This window comes from Ischnura elegans, chromosome 2 (genome assembly GCF_921293095.1).
Source record: "Ischnura elegans chromosome 2, ioIscEleg1.1, whole genome shotgun sequence".
Taxonomy (NCBI): Eukaryota; Metazoa; Arthropoda; class Insecta; order Odonata; family Coenagrionidae; genus Ischnura; species Ischnura elegans.
The window spans coordinates 16,604,982-16,626,362 of record NC_060247.1 but is presented as its reverse complement, the minus strand read 5'-3'; the positions used below and the strand labels follow the sequence as shown (position 1 = coordinate 16,626,362).

The window sequence follows — 21,381 nt, the reverse complement described above, 5'->3', positions numbered from 1 at the left end:
TCGATATATATCGCGCGCCGAATAACTGAATCGATCGAAGGAAACAAAATAAAAACAATAATGATAACAATAAACACTTGCCTTAAATCATACTCAGTTACACAATGATGAAAATAATTTAATATATAGTTCACCGCGTTATTTCGCGAAGATTTAAGTTTGGTAGCATGTTGCTCAAATCATGACGACATCGTGATATGCTATTTACAAATATTGTTGTCTGCCGAGAATGATAACATGATAACGTACACTACAATGCTTTTTCTTTGCTAAATTTTATTTCGACTATCTTTAATTTCATCTGTGTTCATCGGAAGAGCAATGGCTTCTTCCAATAGGAGGAGAACTTCTCAAATAACTGGAGTTTATCGTCAAGAGAAGTGGATTCCAGGGAAGACCCCGAAAACTTCTATCCAAGGTATAGATGTAATTACCTTTTTGCAATTTGATGTATCTCATGTGCGTTGTATTTATCTCCTAGCCCACCTTAGTTAAAGAATGATTGATTCACGTATCGATGTTTGTTTACCAATTCATTTGAATCCTTAGTTGATGTTAGCCTTTTACGTGAGTTAAACACTTAAAAAAATACCTAGATTTTATATGTTGCCCGTTGGAAGCTGATGGAATACGTGGAATTCATAGCTAGAAAATTATCAAAGTATTCTAATGATTGTGGTGGTTAGAAATCCTGCTGAGTAGGCACAACTCTTTACATGCTCAAGGGGAAAATATAACTTAAAGTATGTATTCTTCACTTGACTATTAATCGTATTGGTGCACAAAGGTTAAAAGAAATCCTAATGGTGTAAACCTTTTTGCTGGGGTATGTGTTCACACGATATTTTTGGTCTATGCACGTAAGAACCCACAAAATTATCAATTTTGTGGAAAGGGGAATAAACTGTTCCTGTAGGCAGTGTGCAGAATCATTTTTTCTATTGTTTGCTGTTACATTTGTATACTATCTTCATACCTGCTTTGTTCCTTGCCTAAAAATCCTGTCATGTGACCATGAAATCTGAGTTCCAAGTTTCCCTCTTCTCTGGGTACTTTCCTTCCCAAGGTATGCTGGGTGGCCTGCTAGTATTCAATACATTGGTAAAAATGCTATTTGTGAGTACAATTGGTTTATATTACTGTAAAGAAAGAAAAATAAATTCAAGTCAAAGACAAGTAATAGTTATGTAATGAGTGATAGGAAATAAGAAGGCATCTAGGTAAATTAATACGTAAGTGTGACCAAAGAAAACAAGATGGAATGAAATGATAGCAAATTAGTAGTCAGAACTTAATATATGAATTTGACTAAATAAAACAAGATAAAGAACATTCCACTGATAAGTATTTACCCCACACTTCTTCTCACGTATCTTTTAAAGGGTCTTTCACTCATATTTGAACAGTCAGCATCTCTTGATATATCTTTACCATCCCTTATTGTACCATACAACGGAACAAGGAGTAATTGTTAGGAAGATAAGGTTCATTACAAGGGCGTACCCAGGATCAAAACTAGGGGGGGGGGGGCAAGCTATGGTTTTTCAAGTTGTAGGTAAGATTTAAGCATGGAAAAGGTGAATGAAATAAACATTTTAAGGAAACTGTAACAGCTCTCTATTATTTTTTACAATTATTTGCTTGAAAAAATATTATTTTCCTTAATTTGCGATTTTTGCTTCTAGGTGGGGGGGGGGGGGGCAGCTGCCCCCTCCTGTCCCTCGCAGGGCACGCCCATGGTTCATTAAACATAGTTCATAGTCTGGTGTTCAAAGATGGTGCCCTTAGGTGATGCCTGCAACTCCAGTATTGACTTTTAGCATAAATGTTCAAGATATAATGCCAGATATATGACTTTATTTTTCACCATTATAGCTGGAAATTGAGAATTTATTTGAAGCAAATCTTAAAAATCTTTGCTGAACCCATGCCAAAGTTGAGATGTATTTTCCATTAAATGGATCCGAGGGCATTAGAACAGTATCCATAGCAGATCAAACTAGAGAAATGTATAATATTTCAACCAGAGTGGGTTCTGAAATCTCTTCATGCACAACAGATAAACCCAACACTCTGAGTGTCATGGATGGTGTGATTGGGGTTTTTGGTTTACCATTGAAACGCAATCTTGAATCAAAGGTTACCCCAAGATCTTTGAAGTGATAAACTCTTTGAAACAGTTTCCCAGAAGATGAATAATGAAATAAGAAAGATGGGTCGTAGTTGGTCATAGCGAGACATTTACTTAGGTGAAGGTATACATGATTTCTCTCACTCCATTGTCAGGAATACCTGTAAGAAAGAGCTCCACTGTTCTCACTTATTGATGCTGCGTAAGTTCATGAGCATGTAATAGGTATTTGATGGGAGTCATGGTGCAAATTCATACTGTGATTATATATTTCCTATTCTGGGAGCCATTATCATAGAATATAGAGTAATGGCATGATTCATGTTCCAATAATGTTTGCTCACATCAGTAGAAAATTATCTGTCCTCTAAATTTAATCATTTCATTTGCTTTTTATGCCTTGGAACAAAACAATTTTTTCTGGTGACAAGTAATAGATGGTTATTTTGATTGATAACAACACTGGACTCATGATTTTTTGGTTATATATTATATTATATTTGGTTTGGTTGAAGAAATATTTTGTAAATTCATCATTTTTTCAATATTTGGTTTTCATTTGTAATGCTTAGTAAGTGTGCTCTTTTATATTTTGGGGTGTCTGGACTCCTCCCCCCCCTTGCTACACCACTGCTGCACTGTAGAGTTACCACCAAATTTCAATTTCTCATGTATTACGATGTATTGATACTAGGATGCTAAAATTTCAAACAATCTCTATTCACACCAGGGTGAATGCCCATTGCAAGTTTCATGAAAATCCAAGTTGGTGGGTTTCATCACTTGGCTAAAATTTGTTTTTTTGTGACATGACCCCTTTTTGAGAATGTTAAATTTTATTTTTCAGGCTTACTTGATTAGCTTGCTAGTCAATCGACCTCCAAGTATAATTCCTTTATTTTCATGATCTCTTTCAAAAATTGGTAGGCCTAAGACCTGTGAATTTTTGTCTAATGTATTTTCCTTAATTAATGCCGTTTATTTTTCAGGCAAGACATCTGATGACCCATCTCATGAACTTCAGGTACTTAGACAGTTTGATTTAAACTGGAAGTATGGACCTTGTATTAACATCACTCGACTTGAGCGCTGGGATAGAGCTTACAAGTTAGGACTTCAACCTCCAAAGGTCGTCAAAGAAATGATTTTAAATCATCTTGGGGATAGAAATTATACTGAGTGGTAAGCAAATCATCTCCAGAATGAAGCACAAGCTGTTAGTTCATTATTGCTTGAGGATTAGACAAAATATCTCTCGTGTTATTGTCCCTGTCAGACTTAGAAACGTAATGAGTCTCTAAGATGATGTTATATGTATAGCTCAGAAAAATACCTACTCTAAATAGCTCAAGCAATCAAAGCCTAGCAAGAAGCCTCTGAGTCTCTAGCCATTCCCATCAATTTTGATGAATTTTGTGGCTTTCCTTTGAATGGTATTACATTCACAGATTAAGTCTTTGTGAGCTGGAGAGAAGTATTCAGTGAAGTAAAGTCAAGAAATGCCAAGTTTGCGCTCAGCTGTGCTGCCCAGCCTGGGCAGATACGAAATACCCATCTCTCACCTCTGATGCAATAATGCTCTTTGCATTCCACCATGATTTTAATCTTTTTCCTACACCTTTGGAGTTTCCCCCTGAGCATAATCTAACTTTCCCGACTTCCAGTACCTATTTTTATTTCACAGACCTATATGAACTCTGTATATGTGGTCCTAAATCAGTTATTGCTATTACTCAAAATTGTCGAGTAAATCTTAAGCTAAAATTCTATAAGGATTTTAAAATTACTTAATACTTTCACCTTATAAAATCGATGGAATTAGTCTTAGAAATCACTCACATCACTCTTTTTTTCTGTTACGACGCATTGCCAAAAAAATGAAATAAAATTTTATTTGTCCCATGTGTCTACATGTAGACGTAAGGCAGGTCAAGTGTGGTCAATTAAAATAAAGAATACATAATTGCAAAGTATTCAGATATTACATACACTCTAGATTACATAATGGACATTAATTTGGTCAAGGGCAGACATCAAATTGTCATCATCTGTAGTTAAATACATACACTTATACCAGGTGGCACATCCAGAGAAGGGCAAGGGGGGTCTACAGTCCACCCATGGAGTATCCAATTTACACTAGATAAAATGGTATTTTGTGTGGACCCCCTCTGCTGCTGGGAGGTTATCGCCGTGGCCTCGTACCTAGACCCCCTCTTGTCCCTATCCTGGATCTGCCACGGCCTACACCTTATGGTCAATTCACACATACCTGATGATGCATAAGCATTGAAATCTATGGTTCACATTATATAATACTGGGTGGAATGCCAACCTTATGGTGTTTAAAATATGCATATTGTTTCCCGGGAGATACCAACCGTAGGATGAAAAGCACAATGTTTCTTTGGTTTTGATAAATTGTTTTAGGTATGATGAGATGGACATTATTAGCATTGTATAAGTTAGACTTTGTAAATTTTTTCCACAGAATTTATTTTCATGTTGCATTTCCCCTTTTTATACAACATTCTTAACAGTGGGTCTTGAGAATAATGTATTATATGACAGTCCTCGTTGCATCCTAATAAATTGTGTGGAAAAAATGTTCCAGTTACTTCTTCAAACAGTATTCTATCCTTGTAATCAATATCATGAGAGCGAGCGGTTGAAATGCTACGGTAAACAAAATTGAAATGCTTAGGGTAGCAGGGTTTCCACTGAACCGTTAAAACCTTAAAACCATGAATAAGCCGTGAATTTCGTCTGCCGTAAAAAACCCTGGAAAAAGCCGTGAATTTCGTCATAAAGCCTTAAAAATCTCTCGAGCTTAATTTTAGAACTACGATTGGCAAATCAAAAGAAAAATAGATATGTCGATCATATTTCAAGGTCAGTCATGCGCAGACACTGTCCACGCATTTATCTGCACACCAATATTCGAAGCACAATTATTGGTCCGTGTGCCATGACACATTACCTTAAGCCTGTATCAAAGCCGGAAGACTGGTAACCAAAGTGTTCTTTAACCCTCGCAAAAAATCAGGCACTTCTTAACTTCCCTGGCACCCTGGTCCCTCCATTTTCCCACTCACAACCTTTAGCCGGAGCTGAATTTTATAAACGATATGTGACGTGAGGAGAGATAGCACTTTCATTGCTGCGTTTGCATTCACAGTGTCTGTTGCATTTGTTAAATATTTAGATAACGTGTGACCGATGATTGTTACGTGATCAATTTTTCTGTTTAAAATGGTTTATCCACAAACCGTGAATTGGATAATATGTAGACAGTGAAAACCTGGAAAAAACCGTGAATTTTGTAATGTAGCTAGAGTGGGAACCCTGGGGTAGTACTAGCATGATATGTGCTTGGCTGCTTGAGGAGATAAGAAGCGTATCCAGAAACATCTCAAGGGAGTGAGAAGAGAGAGCGTACACCTCTGCAACAGTCTGGCCAGTGGGATGGGGGGAATAGGGTGGTTTCCTATTATTTTTTCATTGCCTAAATCGAAAGATTATTACTCCTGGAGTACGTATGTCACGCTTTTAGATTTTTAAATTACTATATCTATTTTTCGTGATTAAATGAAAAGTGAAAATTTTCAAGCACACGAAAACGTGACGGCTAAGTATGAATGCTGGGAAAAAAAAGCCTGTGTGACATCATTCTGGTTCTGGCTGCCACCGTGTGAGGCTAGGAGTGCCGCTATGATGCAAGCTGCTAGCAGGCGCCGTTTAGCTTAAATAAGGATTATTAATATCCTATCAAACGAAGGAAACTTTCCGATCTCAGGGAATTTTTATATGTGATTATTAACCTTTTCCTTACTAAAGACGTACATATGCATCTGGACGTTTCTTGACCCGGGAGACGAAAGCCTTATATTTTCGTTGGAGATTTTCCTTCACAGGTTATGAATGCCGAATATATACATTTCCTAGCTCTCCCCCTTTTATGACGGTCATGGGTGCACGATGTCATTGTTTCGGGACCCAACACTGCGGGGCTTAGGCCGTATCCTTGAAATCCAGGAGCAGGTACCCTTACCCCTCGTCTTATATTACTCCTCTTAGCAGTAAGGGACCGCGGTCATACAATTGTTTATCCAGTCATGTTGTAAAATAAATATTTGTTCCTTTCTCAAAAAAGATGAACTAAGAATTGAATGATATTGTCTTTTATGCAGCATTTACAATTTTTAAATAAAATTATACAAAAAATATCAACTTATAGCTCGATTTCATAATATTCTTGATAAACAGCAACATGGAAATTTTTGCTGCATTAATGTGTTAATATTGACGGTAGAGCTTCATTCAAAATTGGACAATTTTCAAAATGAAATGAAGAATTTAATTCGAAGTCTGCAATTTACGTTCAAGCTATAATTATCCGTACAGCTAATTCACATAAACAAAGCATGGTCGACAAGATCTTTCCTCGCCTTTTACCAAAATGTGCGAGGTCTCCGGACCAAACTTGATGAATTAAGACTGAATGTTCCTCTCTTGAATTCGGACTTGGTTTTTTTAACAGAAACTTGGCTTGTTCCTCATATCCACGACTCTGAGCTTGGATTTGCTGATTACGATATATTTAGGAAAGATAGACCCCTTGTTAATGGTGGAAAAACTCGCGGGGGTGGTGTTATGATTGCAGTGAAACTTGGATTGCCTGCTTATACGCTGCCGTCTAATAGTGACAACATTGAACATATTTTTGTGATGTTACCTTTACTGCATAGAAAACTGATTCTTGGATGTGTTTACTTCCCACCGGCATCGCCTTTAGCACACTACGAGGAGCATTTTGAGCAGATTGACAGGTACTTGCAGAAATATCCGGATTCCTTTGTATTAGTATTTGGTGATTACAACCTCCCGGACAATATCTTACCTTCAAGTAATTCAGGTATTTTCCCAGACTGGTACTCGTCCACTGGGAAACTTGTGTACGAATCGCTTCAGTTTCTGGGTTTGTCTCAGCATAACTCGGTGATTAATGTAAATGGACGCATTTTGGATCTTTGTCTCTCAAACATTAATGATATTTCTATTGAATGTGATGATCCACTTGTAACTGCTGATGTTCACCATCCACCACTTCAATGTGCTTTTAATGTTGATTCTAATGTTGTACCTGATTCTTGTGATATTTCATTCTTTAACTTTAGGAAGGCCAACTATGCTCTACTCAACGACTATTTCTTTGCTGTTAACTGGTTACCCTTATTGTCAATGTCTGTTGATAATGCTGCGATGGAATTTTATTCAATTTTGAACAGTGCAGTTAATCAGTTTGTGCCTCTAATTAATCTAAAAAAAAGTAAGAATAGATTTCCATCCTGGTTTACTAAAGAGTTGAAGGAAAAGATTATTGCCAAGAAGAAAGCCCATAAAATATACAAATCATCACATTCAAGGGTTGACTATTTATCTTACTCTAATCTACGATCTCAGTGCAAAAATCTTATTAAGAAGTGTCATCATGATCATATAGTTATGATTGAGGATTCCATAAATTGCAACATGAAGTATTACTGGAAATATGTCAAAACCTTGTCTGGGTCGGATCAATTACCTAAACAAATGCACCATGGAGATGTTCATTCTTCTGACCCAAAGTCTTCTGCTAACCTCTTTGCTGACTATTTTTCCCAAGTATACACTACCCTAAATAGTGCAAGCTCTGTACCTAGCGACACTCAATCTATTAATTTGGGATTTCTTAAAATTACTTCTTCAGAAGTGTTGAATGTGTTAGTAAATTTGGACATCAACAAATCACCAGGGCCAGATGGTATTCCACCGATATTTCTTAAGAATTGCTCGCAATCACTCACATTTCCACTCACCCTGCTCTTCAACCATTCATTAGATAATGGTCTTTTCCCCTCTTACTGGAAATTAAGCTACATTACACCTATATTTAAGACTGGTGATAAAACTGATATTAGTAATTATCGACCTGTAGTAACTCTCTCCTGTGTACCTAAAATCATGGAGAAAATTCTGGTTTCTCGAATTACTCCTCATTTCAAAAATATTATAGTACCACAGCAACATGGCTTTATGCGTGGTCGATCAACCTCAACCAATCTATTGGTGCTCCAAGATTTTATAGTTAGTGGTTTGGAGTCCAATTATCAAACTGATGTGATATACACTGACTTCAGTAAGGCTTTTGATCGAGTGAACCATAAGTTATTGATATCCAAATTGTATTCCTTAGGTATTCATGGCAAGCTCTTAAGCTGGTTTGAGAACTACCTAAAATCCAGATCTCCAATGGTCCGTATTAATCATGTTTTTTCTGAGCCGTTTCCCTGTCTATCTGGTGTACCTCAGGGCAGTCATCTAGGACCTTTACTATTTTGTCTTTTTATAAATGATATTCATAATATATTCGATGACGTTAACTTCCTGCTCTTTGCTGATGACTTAAAGATTTATAAGCATATTGCTTCCCTGCAGGATTCTCATGTGCTACAGAAAAACATTGACCTACTAGTGCAGTGGGCTGATGCAAATGAGTTATCACTCAATGTACCAAAATGTAGCGTAATGACTTTCCATCACTCTTGCACGCCCTATTATCATGAGTATACCATTAATTCCACTGTATTAGGTAGACCTACTGCTGTCTGCGATTTAGGTGTTTGGTTTGACAGCCAGCTCTCATTCAAGGTACATCTAGACCGAACTGTCTGCGATGCCCTAAAGAATTTAGGTTTCATAAAGAGAACCTGTCTAAAATTTAACAATCTTCATGCTTTAAGGACTATTTATATAGCTCTGGTACGCTCAAAATTAGAATACTCTATTGTAAACTGGTCACCTTATTATAACACAGACTCAATACGGCTTGAACGGGTCCAAAACAAATTTCTCAAATTTATTAATTTCAAATTAGGAATACCTCATTCTGATTACAATACTTCATATCTTCTATCCCTTTTAAATCTGAAATCCTTATCTGACAGGCGTTCCTCCATTGATGCCCTATTCCTTTACAAAATTATTAATTCTTATATTGACTGTTCCCTTCTTCTTTCTTTAGTAAATTTTAACGCACCCCGACATAATTCCAGAAATCCGCACCCATTTGTTATTAACTATCATAGAACAAATTATGCCTTTAACTCCCCGCTATCTAGAATGATGAGGAATTTTAATAGACTCGGCCAAAGTTACGATTTCTCTATGTCCTTTTCCAGATTCAAATGTCACCTCTGGCAAAGATGAACTTTTTTACTGGAGAACATGTTTATACTTTAAATTTTATTTTGTTGTATCTCTCTACATGTTTTATTCATTGATGTGCAATTCTGTATAGATTTTTTTTTTTTTTTTTTCTTCTTTTCTGGGTTTACTGCATGTGTGTTCAGTATTTTGTATTGTTTATCATATGTAAAACTATATGTATGAATATGTTAATGGGTTATCCCGTAAATAAATGAATGAATGAATGAATGAATGGTTGACCGCAAACCAATGCCGCTGGCAGGGTTGTAAACCCCGAAAGGAGGGAGCACAACTACCCTCGGATTCCGAGATAATGCGTAGTCCCCGCTATGTAGTGTTGGAAGGTTGGTGCTGAGTGTGTGTGATTATCCATGACACCCTTTTTCACAAATTTCCTGCAAAAATACTCTGTATGGAGGGGACAAAAGAATCTCTTCGGCTCAGTACAGCAGTCAGGCTAAGGCGAGAACTTCACAGTCTTGAAATGGTTAAGAGTAGAGATGGGTCGAATAGCAGATTTCTCGAACTCGAATATCAAATTCGAATATTAAATCATTGCTTGAATATCCGAATACCTCGAATTTTGAATAGCTCGAATACTTAACGATGAATTGGGAATGTTTGACTCGGTTGCCTATGCAGCAGGAAACACAAGATTTTGGCGAGTAATTGTGATTTCCTTTAAAGGATTCAAATAGGAATTTAGCTGATTAATGGAATATTTTAATTTTATGGAAACAATTGGGCTTATAGTTGGTTCGACTAACATCTCTTTCAAATATTCAAAGGGGATACACCACTTCGCAAAAAAATGATGCCGTCTCGGCATTTACACTGCTATGATGGATTTCTGTCTGATGTATACATTCTTATCTACCAAACGCCATTTCAGCGGCACGCCCATTTGATACTCGGCTTCATCCAACTTCTTATTTTCAACAGGTAGCTCGCTTTACCCCCACTCCTGCTGCCAAGTGCTAGCGGACAATCTGTGGCGTTATGCAAAATACACGCCCTTCTCCACCGGATTTTCTTCAATTATTGTCAGTCCATCTTTGGAAGTTCTCATGAGATAGACGATGAATTTGAATTGCTAGCAGGGAGAAAGTAAATATCCTGAGAAAATATCCCTTCGTCTGTAACTGTGTCAATAGAGATTTATAGCATAACTCATAAATTGTAACTTGATGGCTAATATAATGGTGAGATAATTGGCGATGTGGATCAAATTGTTCATGAGTTAAGAGAGTATCCCAAACTACTTATTTAAGCCTCTAGTATATTTAAACTTTGTTACTTTTTGCAATTGTGTTGTGGACTTGTATTCAGGAGTGTACCTCAGCCAGTCCCACTGTCCTGGGGTCTCATACTTCCCTTTGTACATACAGTAAACTCTTGATTTTACGAAGCAGGATTTTACGAAGTTTTCGATTATACGAAGTGATATTGCGGTCCCGGTGAAAAGCCTATGCTAAATACATGGCGCTATTCGATTATACGAAGTTTCGATTATACGAAATTTTTTGAATTTACGAACCTCGGCTCGGTCCCTAGGAACAAATGGCATTCGTTTATACGAACTACGGCGAAAAATTTGTCAACAAAACTAGTTACGCCGGCGTAAGTAGCTAAAAAATCAGCGCTTCCAACTGTGGTCCATCAAAAGTGCGAAATCGTAAATGATAATGCAACTTTGGAGAGAAATGGGTCGCCAAAAACCTCACTGTGGGAATTTAGGGGGAGTAGGAGTTCAGTTAAAATATCGCGGCTGACATTATACCCCTATTTACGTGCCTGTTCGTAAACATAGCATCGACAATAATTCGTAGTTTAACATGCCAGGAAGGTCGCGCGGAGTATTTCGTACACCCCTAATTAACCCTTTGCACTGCTGTGAACGTACAACGAAGACTACTTGACTACTTTTCGCCGAAGCACTTCGAAGGGTCCCTAATCCGGGACCCTTTCCTCGACGAGCTCACCCTCGCTGGCCCCTGAAACTGGGCTATTTTTAATGCATTACCTGACGCAACCCTGGGTTTCAAAGGGCAAAGGTGCCATGGGGGGAAAAAGAGTAAAGTGCGTGTTACTGTGGGGCTGTGCGTCAACCAAACGGGCACGGACAAAATAAGCCCGATGTCATTGGGAAATTTGAAAGGCCACGGTGCTTAAAACATGTAAAATTGGAAGCCCTCCCCGTTTTTTACCATGCAAATAAAAACAGCTGGATGACCCGAGAAATTTTCCAGCAAACGGTTATACGTCTACAGAGAAAAATTGCTGGAGAGAACAGCAAAATTGTTTTAATAATGGATAATGCCACCGTTCATAAATACGTGGAGGATCTAAAATTGGCTAATGTTCGAGTCCTCTTTTTACCCCCGAACTCGACTAGCAAGTCCCAGCCCTTGGACCAAGGCATTATCCAATATTTTAAAGTCCTGTACCGGAAGAAGCTTGAGCGGTATTACTTGCGATGGATCGGTATGTATACATTCATCTATTTTGCTCATGTGCGTTTGGATATCGATTTAGATATTTTTATTCATGATTATCATTCTTTCAAATCTATTTGCTACTTTTATAAATGGGAACAGAAATTAATAACATCCCGAAATGGACGTTGATACATGCAATCCGCGCCATAATATCTTTTCGTGTATATATTGGCCTTTGTGAATGAACAACTTAAATATCTTAAGTATTGGGCTCTATTTACCGCCAATTTATATTTCAGGCTTCTCGTAATGAAGACGCACTTCCAAGTCTAACCATGAACTTTCTTCTCACGCGCTTCCCCGTTCTCCCATGCTGGGGTTCTGTCTTTCAAAAGCCTTTGTCCCTTCCTTCCTGCCGCCTTTGGCTGATCTTGCTGACACCCACCTTAAGCATCCCAAACCCCTCCTTCCCCAGCATTTCCCTTTCACTCCCTCCCTAAGGTGACTGAGCTTATGTGCGTCGCAAAAAAATACATACGGCCCCCAAAAGTAGACTGAGGCAGAGCTGAAGGCCATTTCCCCACCCTTCTTTGTCCTGCCCCCTTCACCAGTCCTTGTGATGACCACACTTCTTCTTCAAGGCAATCCCCATCCCACTCTTATTCACCCCTCCCACTGGGAACGTTCCCCGATTGTGGAGAAGGGCATGGTTCATCTTTACCTGCAACTGGGGGAAGTTATTCACCGGAGAGAGGCGGAAGAAGTATCTTCCACTATCGGGAAAATGGTGCCGCGCTTATAACTGTCTCTCTTCTTCTCAGCTGACTTTTCAATTGAAATTATTTTTTTTGCTCTTTCCACACTATATTTATTTACGATTATGGCGCGACTATTTTTAGTGCTAAAACTAAGAAAATCTTTTCTCTATGTCAATGATCCTTTGCATAACTTTCAATACGGCGGAGAAAGGAACACGAAAACTAAATGAGGTGACGGTACAGGTTTTTGCGTGTCATTTTTTGGGAATTCACGCTAGTGAACCAATACTTAACCACGTTGAGAAATGATAAAACGTCTCTTGTAGGAAAACAATCAATGTGGATAATAACGTTTATATCTATATTTCTCCGATACTGTAAGATGTTTCTCCTGTCGTTTTCCGGTTGGAACCTTGCTCCTGTCGGCATAAAAGGAGAGAAACATACTATATGAACAGATCACCTCACACCCGGTATGAAGAATACAGTCCTGATGAAGAATTAAGTCTTTTATGGCAACGTCTGCGAAGATGATGGAACACAGTAGTCGGACGGAGAACTCAAACAGAATTTACTGCAAATATTCGCCAGAAGATAATCACATCCTACGTTATTTATGATCGTAATTGAATCTCAGTGAAAATAGAGCACATTCTGCTGAAAATACGAAGTAACTCGAAATATTAATTTACGGAGGTTATTTTGGAAACGGGCTAAGACCCTTGTTTTTCTTTTTTTCTCGTCACTGAGCGATAGAGGGCGACATAAATGGCGGTTAGGCCGGCTGCCGCTAAAATTCCGTGGGTGTCAGAAACAAATATCTATCTTTTGCATACTTAATAGTAGCTATTGGCTCATAACCACAAATTTATTACTGTAAATTCTTATAATAAACATTGCAATTCATTATTTGATTACGTTTTCTAAACTGGTCGGGAATTTCTTTAGCGATCGTTGATGTTGAAGTATGAACAAGAAATGGGAATTTTATGGTGGTATAATTATTTAACGATTTTTCACATCATAAATCGATAGCAAAAAGCCTTTTCTATGAATTATACCGAGAATAACCACCGAAAACATTTAAATAAGACCACTAAAGACAAAAAACGGCGGAAGAAACAAAAGCGAACATTTTTTTCGTGACTTATGAAAAAGGTTTGAATTTACGAAACTCGATTTTACGAAGTGCCAATTTTCCGGTCCCACTGACTTCGTAAAATCAAGAGTTTACTGTACATTAATTTATGTACACCTCCCAGAGTCTCTCAGATTAAGAATCTCTCCAGAAAGGGGCTGTGCTGTGGCTCTAGTGGTTACCAACTCAGTGTGGTGCATGATTCACAATTTCGATTTTTTTAATTTTTCTGGGGGGCTGGCCACCCTAGATTTGTCCATGTTGATATAATACCTTCGTGCATGGCTGTATACAATATTGAAATGCTTTTTTTTTTTGAAATTCTTACGGGATATTTCTTTTTTTTTTACATAATCAAGTGATTATAAAACCACTGGTTCATTAACTTCGAGCAATAAATGCAGCTGGTCAGTAGTGCATGCTCCTCATTAGCCATGTTGTGTTTCACCAATTAAAATGAATAGAAGGGATTACACTACCAAATATTATGCTTGATTTATAAAGCAATGGGTGTAAGAAAGCCTCTCACCAAATTTTACCATTGATGTACCAGACCGAGGGAGGCGGTGGTACGACGTTGCATGGAGACAGCATATTCCTTCAGAGATGGGCTGTTATAGAATTAGTGAGGGCCATTTTAATGCAAGTCTCTTCTGCTTCTCAATGGGATTTAGTTTCCACTACTCCTTTTGTTGTCTTTGGCTACACATCGCAAAATTTCGTATTTGCTAAAATACGTACGCGCTCAACGGGAAATTTGACTTTTTAATTTCAAACACATCATTATGTTTCAATTTATGTTGGATTTAATGATTATTTCGTGTGCATTTACTACATATTTTCCCCGGTTTTCACTCTTTGTTTCTATCTTGCGCATTAAAAGCCAACTACTGTAAGGGAAAGCGTCTTCGACGCTAGCCTGGTGATGTGCCAAATAGTAAAAAGTAATACATCATAATCACAAATTTGTACTCCAGGAAATACTACGATATCGTATTACTCACTGGAAACAGAAATGAGCACATATGAGTCACGGTGCCGCCAGATTTATAAATGGAAGCAAAAATAGTAAATAATAACTTTTCTTTCTTTTTTAACTTTTCTAATCTTACAATAAAACAGAGAAACCAAAGGAAAATGCATACTGAATGTATACTAGCAAATAGTTTGAACTATCATCAATCGAAAAAGAATAAGTGTCAAATTATACGATACTTGTACAATGTAATGTGTTACTGCTCTCGCCAGACTTCAAACTGTAGGTACGTTAATGCCGACCTCAGGATTTTATCCACCATCTTTTTTCTTAGTTTAAAAAATTTGCATTAGCTTCAATTAAATCATATTAGCATTGACAGCGAAATTACGAATACAAAAAACCTGTAAATAAGAAAGAAAATGAGAGAACAAGCTGAAAAAATTATGAAAATACAGTCCCGATCCTTCAACCTTCACAAGCACAGCTCAAATTGATGGCCACTTGGCCGCCTCGGTAACATAAAATTACTCAAAAAATAAGCATTATAAAAAGTAAAGGTGAAAACCGGTTCAAGTATGCAGTAAATGCATACGAAATAATCATTACATCCTGCATAAATAGAAGCGGAATAATAAATTTGCAGTATAAAATAATTTATCCCTTTGAGGGCATATATATAATTTCACTCACAAGCGGAATGATAGTGGAGCACAGCAGAAAACTACGAAAGGAGTATAGGATAATAAATTTCCTGTAGAAGCATAAGCGGTGCCACAAACTTTGTCCTAAAACTTTTGAAAGAGACTGTACGTGTAACTCAGATGTAAATATAAGGGAACTAACGGATATTTTCATGTAAAAATCCCGATCTCTGAGTTCCTCTATCATTTTGATGACAACTGTTTACCATTTTTTATAGTGTGAAATTGACTTGAAGAATTATCAGGAGCACAGTTGACCAAAGCGAGGTTTCTCTTTTAAAATGCTGTTCCAACGAAATTTTAATGCTAATCCTAAAAGAAACGAAGAGAACCCCGAACTTCTTCACTTCAGAGAGCAAGAAAACAGCTATAACTACAGCACATTTTTTAATTTATTTCATAATTTACATCTAGAAACTAAAAACCATTAATAAGTAAAGGATTTTACGATGGTATGTCAACAAATTAAAGCATCCACTATAATTGCCGTGATTACTGTCTCTCTGAAAACTGTAAACATTTCATCTCACGAAGTTTCATTTCAATGAAATGATTCGTTTTGGGAAAGAAGAATTGTTCAGAGCCTCGGTTGATTATGTCAGTACATTTTGAGAATCAGCCAAACAAAATTAACGTTTTGTTTCACCATGATGATAAACTTTTGGCCACTATTTCCACGAATCCAATGGGTTAACGGCTTCTTCAAGAGTTACTCCCGCGGCATTCATGAGGTTCACAGGTCACACGGCGTCAGCCAATAGAAATACATTTCGCGTCGTGGGCGTGGCCAAAGCTCCTGGTGGACTTTTAAAGCTACGTATCTCGGTTAAAAATCGAATTTGAGCTCTGAAATTTGGCGTGTGTTTTTCATTCATATCTTTTTGGTTTAAAATAACTAAATCCAATTTCTAATTTTAAGTGTCCCCTCCTATTGGCAAAAGACTGCTGTACTCTAAATTTCTGGCACATATCAGACAATATGCGATATGGATGGTATGTGCTAGGAGGAGCAAGGTCAAGGTAGCCATGCAGTAACTTTTTTTTGAACTCCTTATAAAAATAAGCATATCCCAAAATTCGATGGGATTGAAGTAGTCAGATAATTCACTTGCTCTCAGCCAATGAACCAAACACACCCTTTTTTCCCTCAATCTTTTGATTTCAAATTTGAGCAGCCACACAGTGCCATAATTCTGTTTTCTATGGCATAATACTTCCTCCACAGCCATATTTGAGATTACAGTCGGATCCGGATTTAACGTCTTCGCATTTAACGTTTTTCCGCATTTAGCGTTTATTTTTTTGGGTCCCGATTCAGTCCCTATTAGGACAATGTAAAATTTATCCGTATTTATAAATATATATAGTGTTTCCGCATTTAGCGTTTTGCCGCATTTATGGTCGTAAAAATTTGTCCCGCTCAAGATTTTTTTGCCCGATTTAACGTTTTTTCATGACGGTTCATCAAAATCTTCGAATTTATGCTCATCAACAAGAACAGTCTCATGAAAGTTAACCAAGAGTCGATAGAATCTACCGGGGAACGCTTCTTCAACTGCTTTCTTCCGCGAGCGCAGCGCTGCGACCTTCAACTCGCAAGTTGGGTGATTTGTCTTCTCGTAACGTTTCGTTCCCCTTCTGATCCAAACACCAGGCACTTTTTGTATCAGATCCGATCTAATGGAGCAAAGTCATTCCTTAATATCCTCGAACTACCTTATCCTTCACTTCTTGAACTTGACTTCGATGATACGTGACCACTGATGACACGAGTTATCCTCCGAGGGCCGCTAAAATAATGGTTTTCTCGTTATGTTTTCAATTGATGGCTTATGCCCCTTTCAACTCTACTCACTACGGGTAGTCGATTATTAGCCCAATATTTTTTCAGTCGGCTACTTTCTCTTTTCAAAAGAGGAGGCCCAATATCAATTGCGCAGTTCACTAGAAGATTCTTTCTATAATCCATTCCAAGGTCAGTTTCCACGGAGGAACAGCGAAAGAACAGAGGAAGTGTTTCCCTTATCATGACCATGACTGAGAGCATTCTTTCCTTACGGAACAACATTATTTTACATCGTAATTTAGATATCCCGGAGCCAATTTAACGACATGCGGCTGGTTGATATCGCTCTCGATTCAAAAATATTTATCTGGTGCTAATTAATGTCAAAAGAGAATGACAATCGGAGTTTTGACGAACTATCACGGTCCATGACTCTAAATAAATCGCTCATACTGGAAAAAAAATCACCGCATACTCACGGTAAAATAGATGGGCGCGGAAAAATACGAAAATCCGGCAGGTATCCCTTGGTGGTTGACTTCGACATCATAACCCTGACGAAATTGCCAAACTCCAGAGGCACTGACAATTTTTCGGATGAAATCCAGTTCTGTTGAAGATTAAACCTTTTCACTTAACAGAGTTTAGCTAATCGTTATTCAAGGTCCAACCAAATTTTATTAAAAGCTGCCGAGAAACAAGGCGAGTCGGAGTCAAGGTGATCAGCGCGCCGCGTAAGCAACTTCTCCCGACTCCATTCGACCTGCATAAGGCCGCGGATATATGACAACGAATCTGGTGTTATCATCGAGTTGAATCACCATCGGCTTGTACGCATACCAAAATGAGATTCTACCTTTTTGGATGACCTCGAAATCCAAAATGTGCGCATAGGAGGCTTTTTAAAGGCTCATAAATCCCTTGTTTCGCCGAGGCAACAGAAAACGTTAAGTTGGCAAAATTCCAGAAAACCTCCCTACTAGATATTCGGTAGTTGAGAATTCGGGATTAGCGATCTTCTGCTGTCCCTTTATTTCACTCATTCCTCATGATTTTTTGAGTACCTACTTACACCTTTTCTTATTATATTAGAAATGCTATAGTCACCTACATGTCACTTTTACAGAAAAAATTCTAAATTTCATCGAGACCACTGAAATATACTTAAAAATGGAATCACTCATGTCCATAATAATAATCTGTGTGGGAATGCTTTTAAGTTGATGTTTATTAGAATTTTCTTAAAATATTTCATTAAAACAATTGTCATCCTCTCATCACTTATTTTTACTACCCATTTATTTAGCTGATTCCTGAAAAGTATTGTCCAACCTTCATAGGGCAGAGAACATTTCATTAAAGAATTTTTTGCTGCAATCAGCACCTTTAAGTTACTTATAATAATATTTTTTATTCATAAAAAGCCATTCCAATCATTACAGACCCTAAAACCCGAAAAAAAACGGCAGGTCCTCATTTAGTGTTTTTCCGCATTTAGTGTTTTAAATTTTGTCCCCCCTGAAAAACCTTAAATCAGGATTCTACTGTATTTTGAAAATAACTACATATATGTAGTCACCCAAATCATTGTGAAATACATAAAATGCATTAATACTAAAATTTTACTGCATTTTTCATTGTGTTCATGTTTTAATGAACCCATATTTTATGTATGCTAATGTTTTTAATATTTTCTTTTCAGTGTGTGGAGTAAATATGCTGGCCTTACGTAAGTAAACTTTTGAAGAGAGGAAAATATAATGTGGTATGGTATTTTTTCTGGAGGAAGGAAGCAGGATTTTTATTATTGTTTTCCAATTGTTTACAATTTTTATTAGAAACGACTGTGATACTTTTATCTTGAGTTTTATGTATTGTGATCTAATCATGTATTTATGTGAATAAATTGTTAAGTTTTTAATCCTTTTCCTCTTCTATACCTCGTTCTTAGAATAATTTCTTGCTAGGGGTTGCGTAAGATGAATTTTTAGCTTACTTTTGGATTTTTGTCATACTATTGATACTTTTTTGAAAACGCTATTTTTCTTCTTTCCACCTATGTATCATTGTTTAATGGGGTTAAAAGCATGCACCATCAAACATGTGTAATATTATTTGACAGTCATGAGATGGACACAAAATAATTCTTTCCCATGTATCATTCATAATTATCCGATAATTATTAATTTGATTCATAAATTGTCATTATATAAAATTCTTGGCATTAGTTTCCTGGCATTAATGATTAATTAACAAAAATAACCATGTGAGGTGAGAATCAACCCTATGGATAAGAGCTCGCAGGTATCCATGCAATGATCACCGTTTACCATATGCGTAAGGTACATAAAGAGTTGTTTAACACATTCCGTGCTGACCGTTTTTTGAAGAAAATGCCCTGTGGCTGACTTTTTGGCAAAAATTTGTATAATTTTATTGTTATTTTAACGACGTGACCTCATGATTTGTGATGCCTGCTACATGTTTTCGCACTTTTTTTTTAAATAACCCTTCATTTGTTAAAAATTTTACATTTAAATTTTCTAAGTATCCTGTCAAACTTTTGATACCTTCCCGCAACACACCTACATGTTTCCCACATTTCTTTGCTCTTTGTCAGTACTGTAGCGAAAACCCATTCAGACTTTATCACTTTCTGGAAAAAACTAATGGAAATAGTAATCCAGCAAACATTATTTTTATAATCTGGAAATGATACATTCATATACGATTTTAAATGTTTTATTGCTCAAAAGAAAATATTGCGAGTATTACCAATATTTCCAGCAAAAGTGTTGCTCCCTATGGTGGAAAAATTATTATGAACGATATGATATCCTCTGGATAAGATTTTATAATGATATACATTGGTTTATAAATGAAAGGGAAAATTTGTATAAACGAAGAATTGTTGCAATGAAACATATTGTTTTACAAATCAAAAATTGACCAGCATTTTTAGAATAATTTTTCAGTCACTAAATACTTCGCATAAAATAATATCTTTTTAAATAAATATTGAAATAGAAAATATAAAAGGTAAACATTAAAAAATAATTTTTTCCCGCTGGGTAAATAATTTTCTGCATCACAAATTCTTGTGATACTTCTGGAAACAGTCAAGACACAATCGAGGATCAGATAGGCAGGTGGGGCTATAATATGATGTATCCTGGTGGACATTCTTCTTGAAGCACTGCCTACATCTCTTCTGTTTTCGTCTTTTCTGTCTATCGTGTTTTTCATATAATCGGGGAAATGTCCTAATAAGCCCTTGGTTCTGGTTGAGGCAGGCTAGGATGACTATCTTCTCAAAGGGATCGAAGGTACAGATATTGTCATAAGAGATTCTATAACTGGAATTAGAAAGTCGATGAGAGGAATTTTTCAAAACTTTTCTTTGAATAAAAATTACGTTTCAGCAACAGTGATTTCAGTAGGTGGATTCCCAATTTTTAGTACCATTTGATGAATTTTCTTGCAATGGGAAAGTCAGACATCATTTGACCCCAATGATCGATGCCACAATTTTAATTGCTATTTTCAACCACCGCCTGTAGCTTTCTTGGCGTGCACCCTCGCCCAACCACCCCCTGCCTTTTTCCAGAAACTTCTGAGTTGGAGGACCTGCAGCGCCAAACCCTTTGCTTCCGTCAACATGTACAACTTCATTGCGTACCTGTAGCGCTTTCCCCTCATATATTCACTATATCCCAGCCTAGCTCTCCATGGAATCATAGACTCTTCCAAACTTAGGTCACGTGAGCGGTTCACTACTTTTTCCATTGTTTCCTTGAATGCATCTATATGGGGCTAATTTTGAATAATCAGTGGGCAAGAGGAGTGTTAGAGTCAGAGAACGTAGATAGGTTCTTGTTGATTTGAAGGGCTTGGAGAATTGACATGAATTGATCAAGCGACTTCTCTCTCCTGAAGCAATGCAAGTTATATAAAGATCAAGCTTTTCTATTATTGGAGATACGGGAGATTTGGATAATTCTAGCACGAAAAATAAGGCCAAAAAGTGGGGAAATTCTTCTATGGTTAAATATTTCCATCTAGTAAATTTCATTCAGGACACGTATTGCCCATTTTACATCCTCGGATGTATATATCCTCGGGCCGGATCAGTTTCTCCGAGTTCGGCGGTATGTGACTGGGTTAGTGGAAATTGTTCTCTTAGGCATTTTTTTGTTGGGGAG

The 21,381-nt window shown here is 37.2% G+C and overlaps 1 protein-coding gene across 1 annotated transcript; it reads left to right on the top strand.

The window, feature by feature from the left end:
- The first annotated feature begins 68 nt into the window (after positions 1-68).
- On the top strand, positions 69-19,100 carry LOC124153438 (DNA polymerase delta subunit 4-like). The gene is made up of 3 exons (XM_046526588.1): positions 69-418; positions 3,121-3,313; positions 18,882-19,100. The coding sequence occupies exons 1-3, from the start codon at positions 322-324 to the stop codon at positions 18,910-18,912; spliced, it is 321 nt and encodes a 106-aa protein (XP_046382544.1). The 5' UTR covers positions 69-321; the 3' UTR covers positions 18,913-19,100.
- Positions 19,101-21,381: the final 2,281 nt, after the last annotated feature.

Bases quoted from the DNA above. Each gene is read 5' to 3' on its own strand.
- LOC124153438 (XM_046526588.1), top strand. From the start codon at position 322: ATGGCTTCTTCCAATAGGAGGAGAACTTCTCAAATAACTGGAGTTTAT. The intron at 419-3,120 runs GTATAGATGTAA...TTTATTTTTCAG, and splicing joins CCCGAAAACTTCTATCCAAG to GCAAGACATCTGATGACCCA. The intron at 3,314-18,881 runs GTAAGCAAATCA...TTTTCTTTTCAG, and splicing joins GATAGAAATTATACTGAGTG to TGTGTGGAGTAAATATGCTG.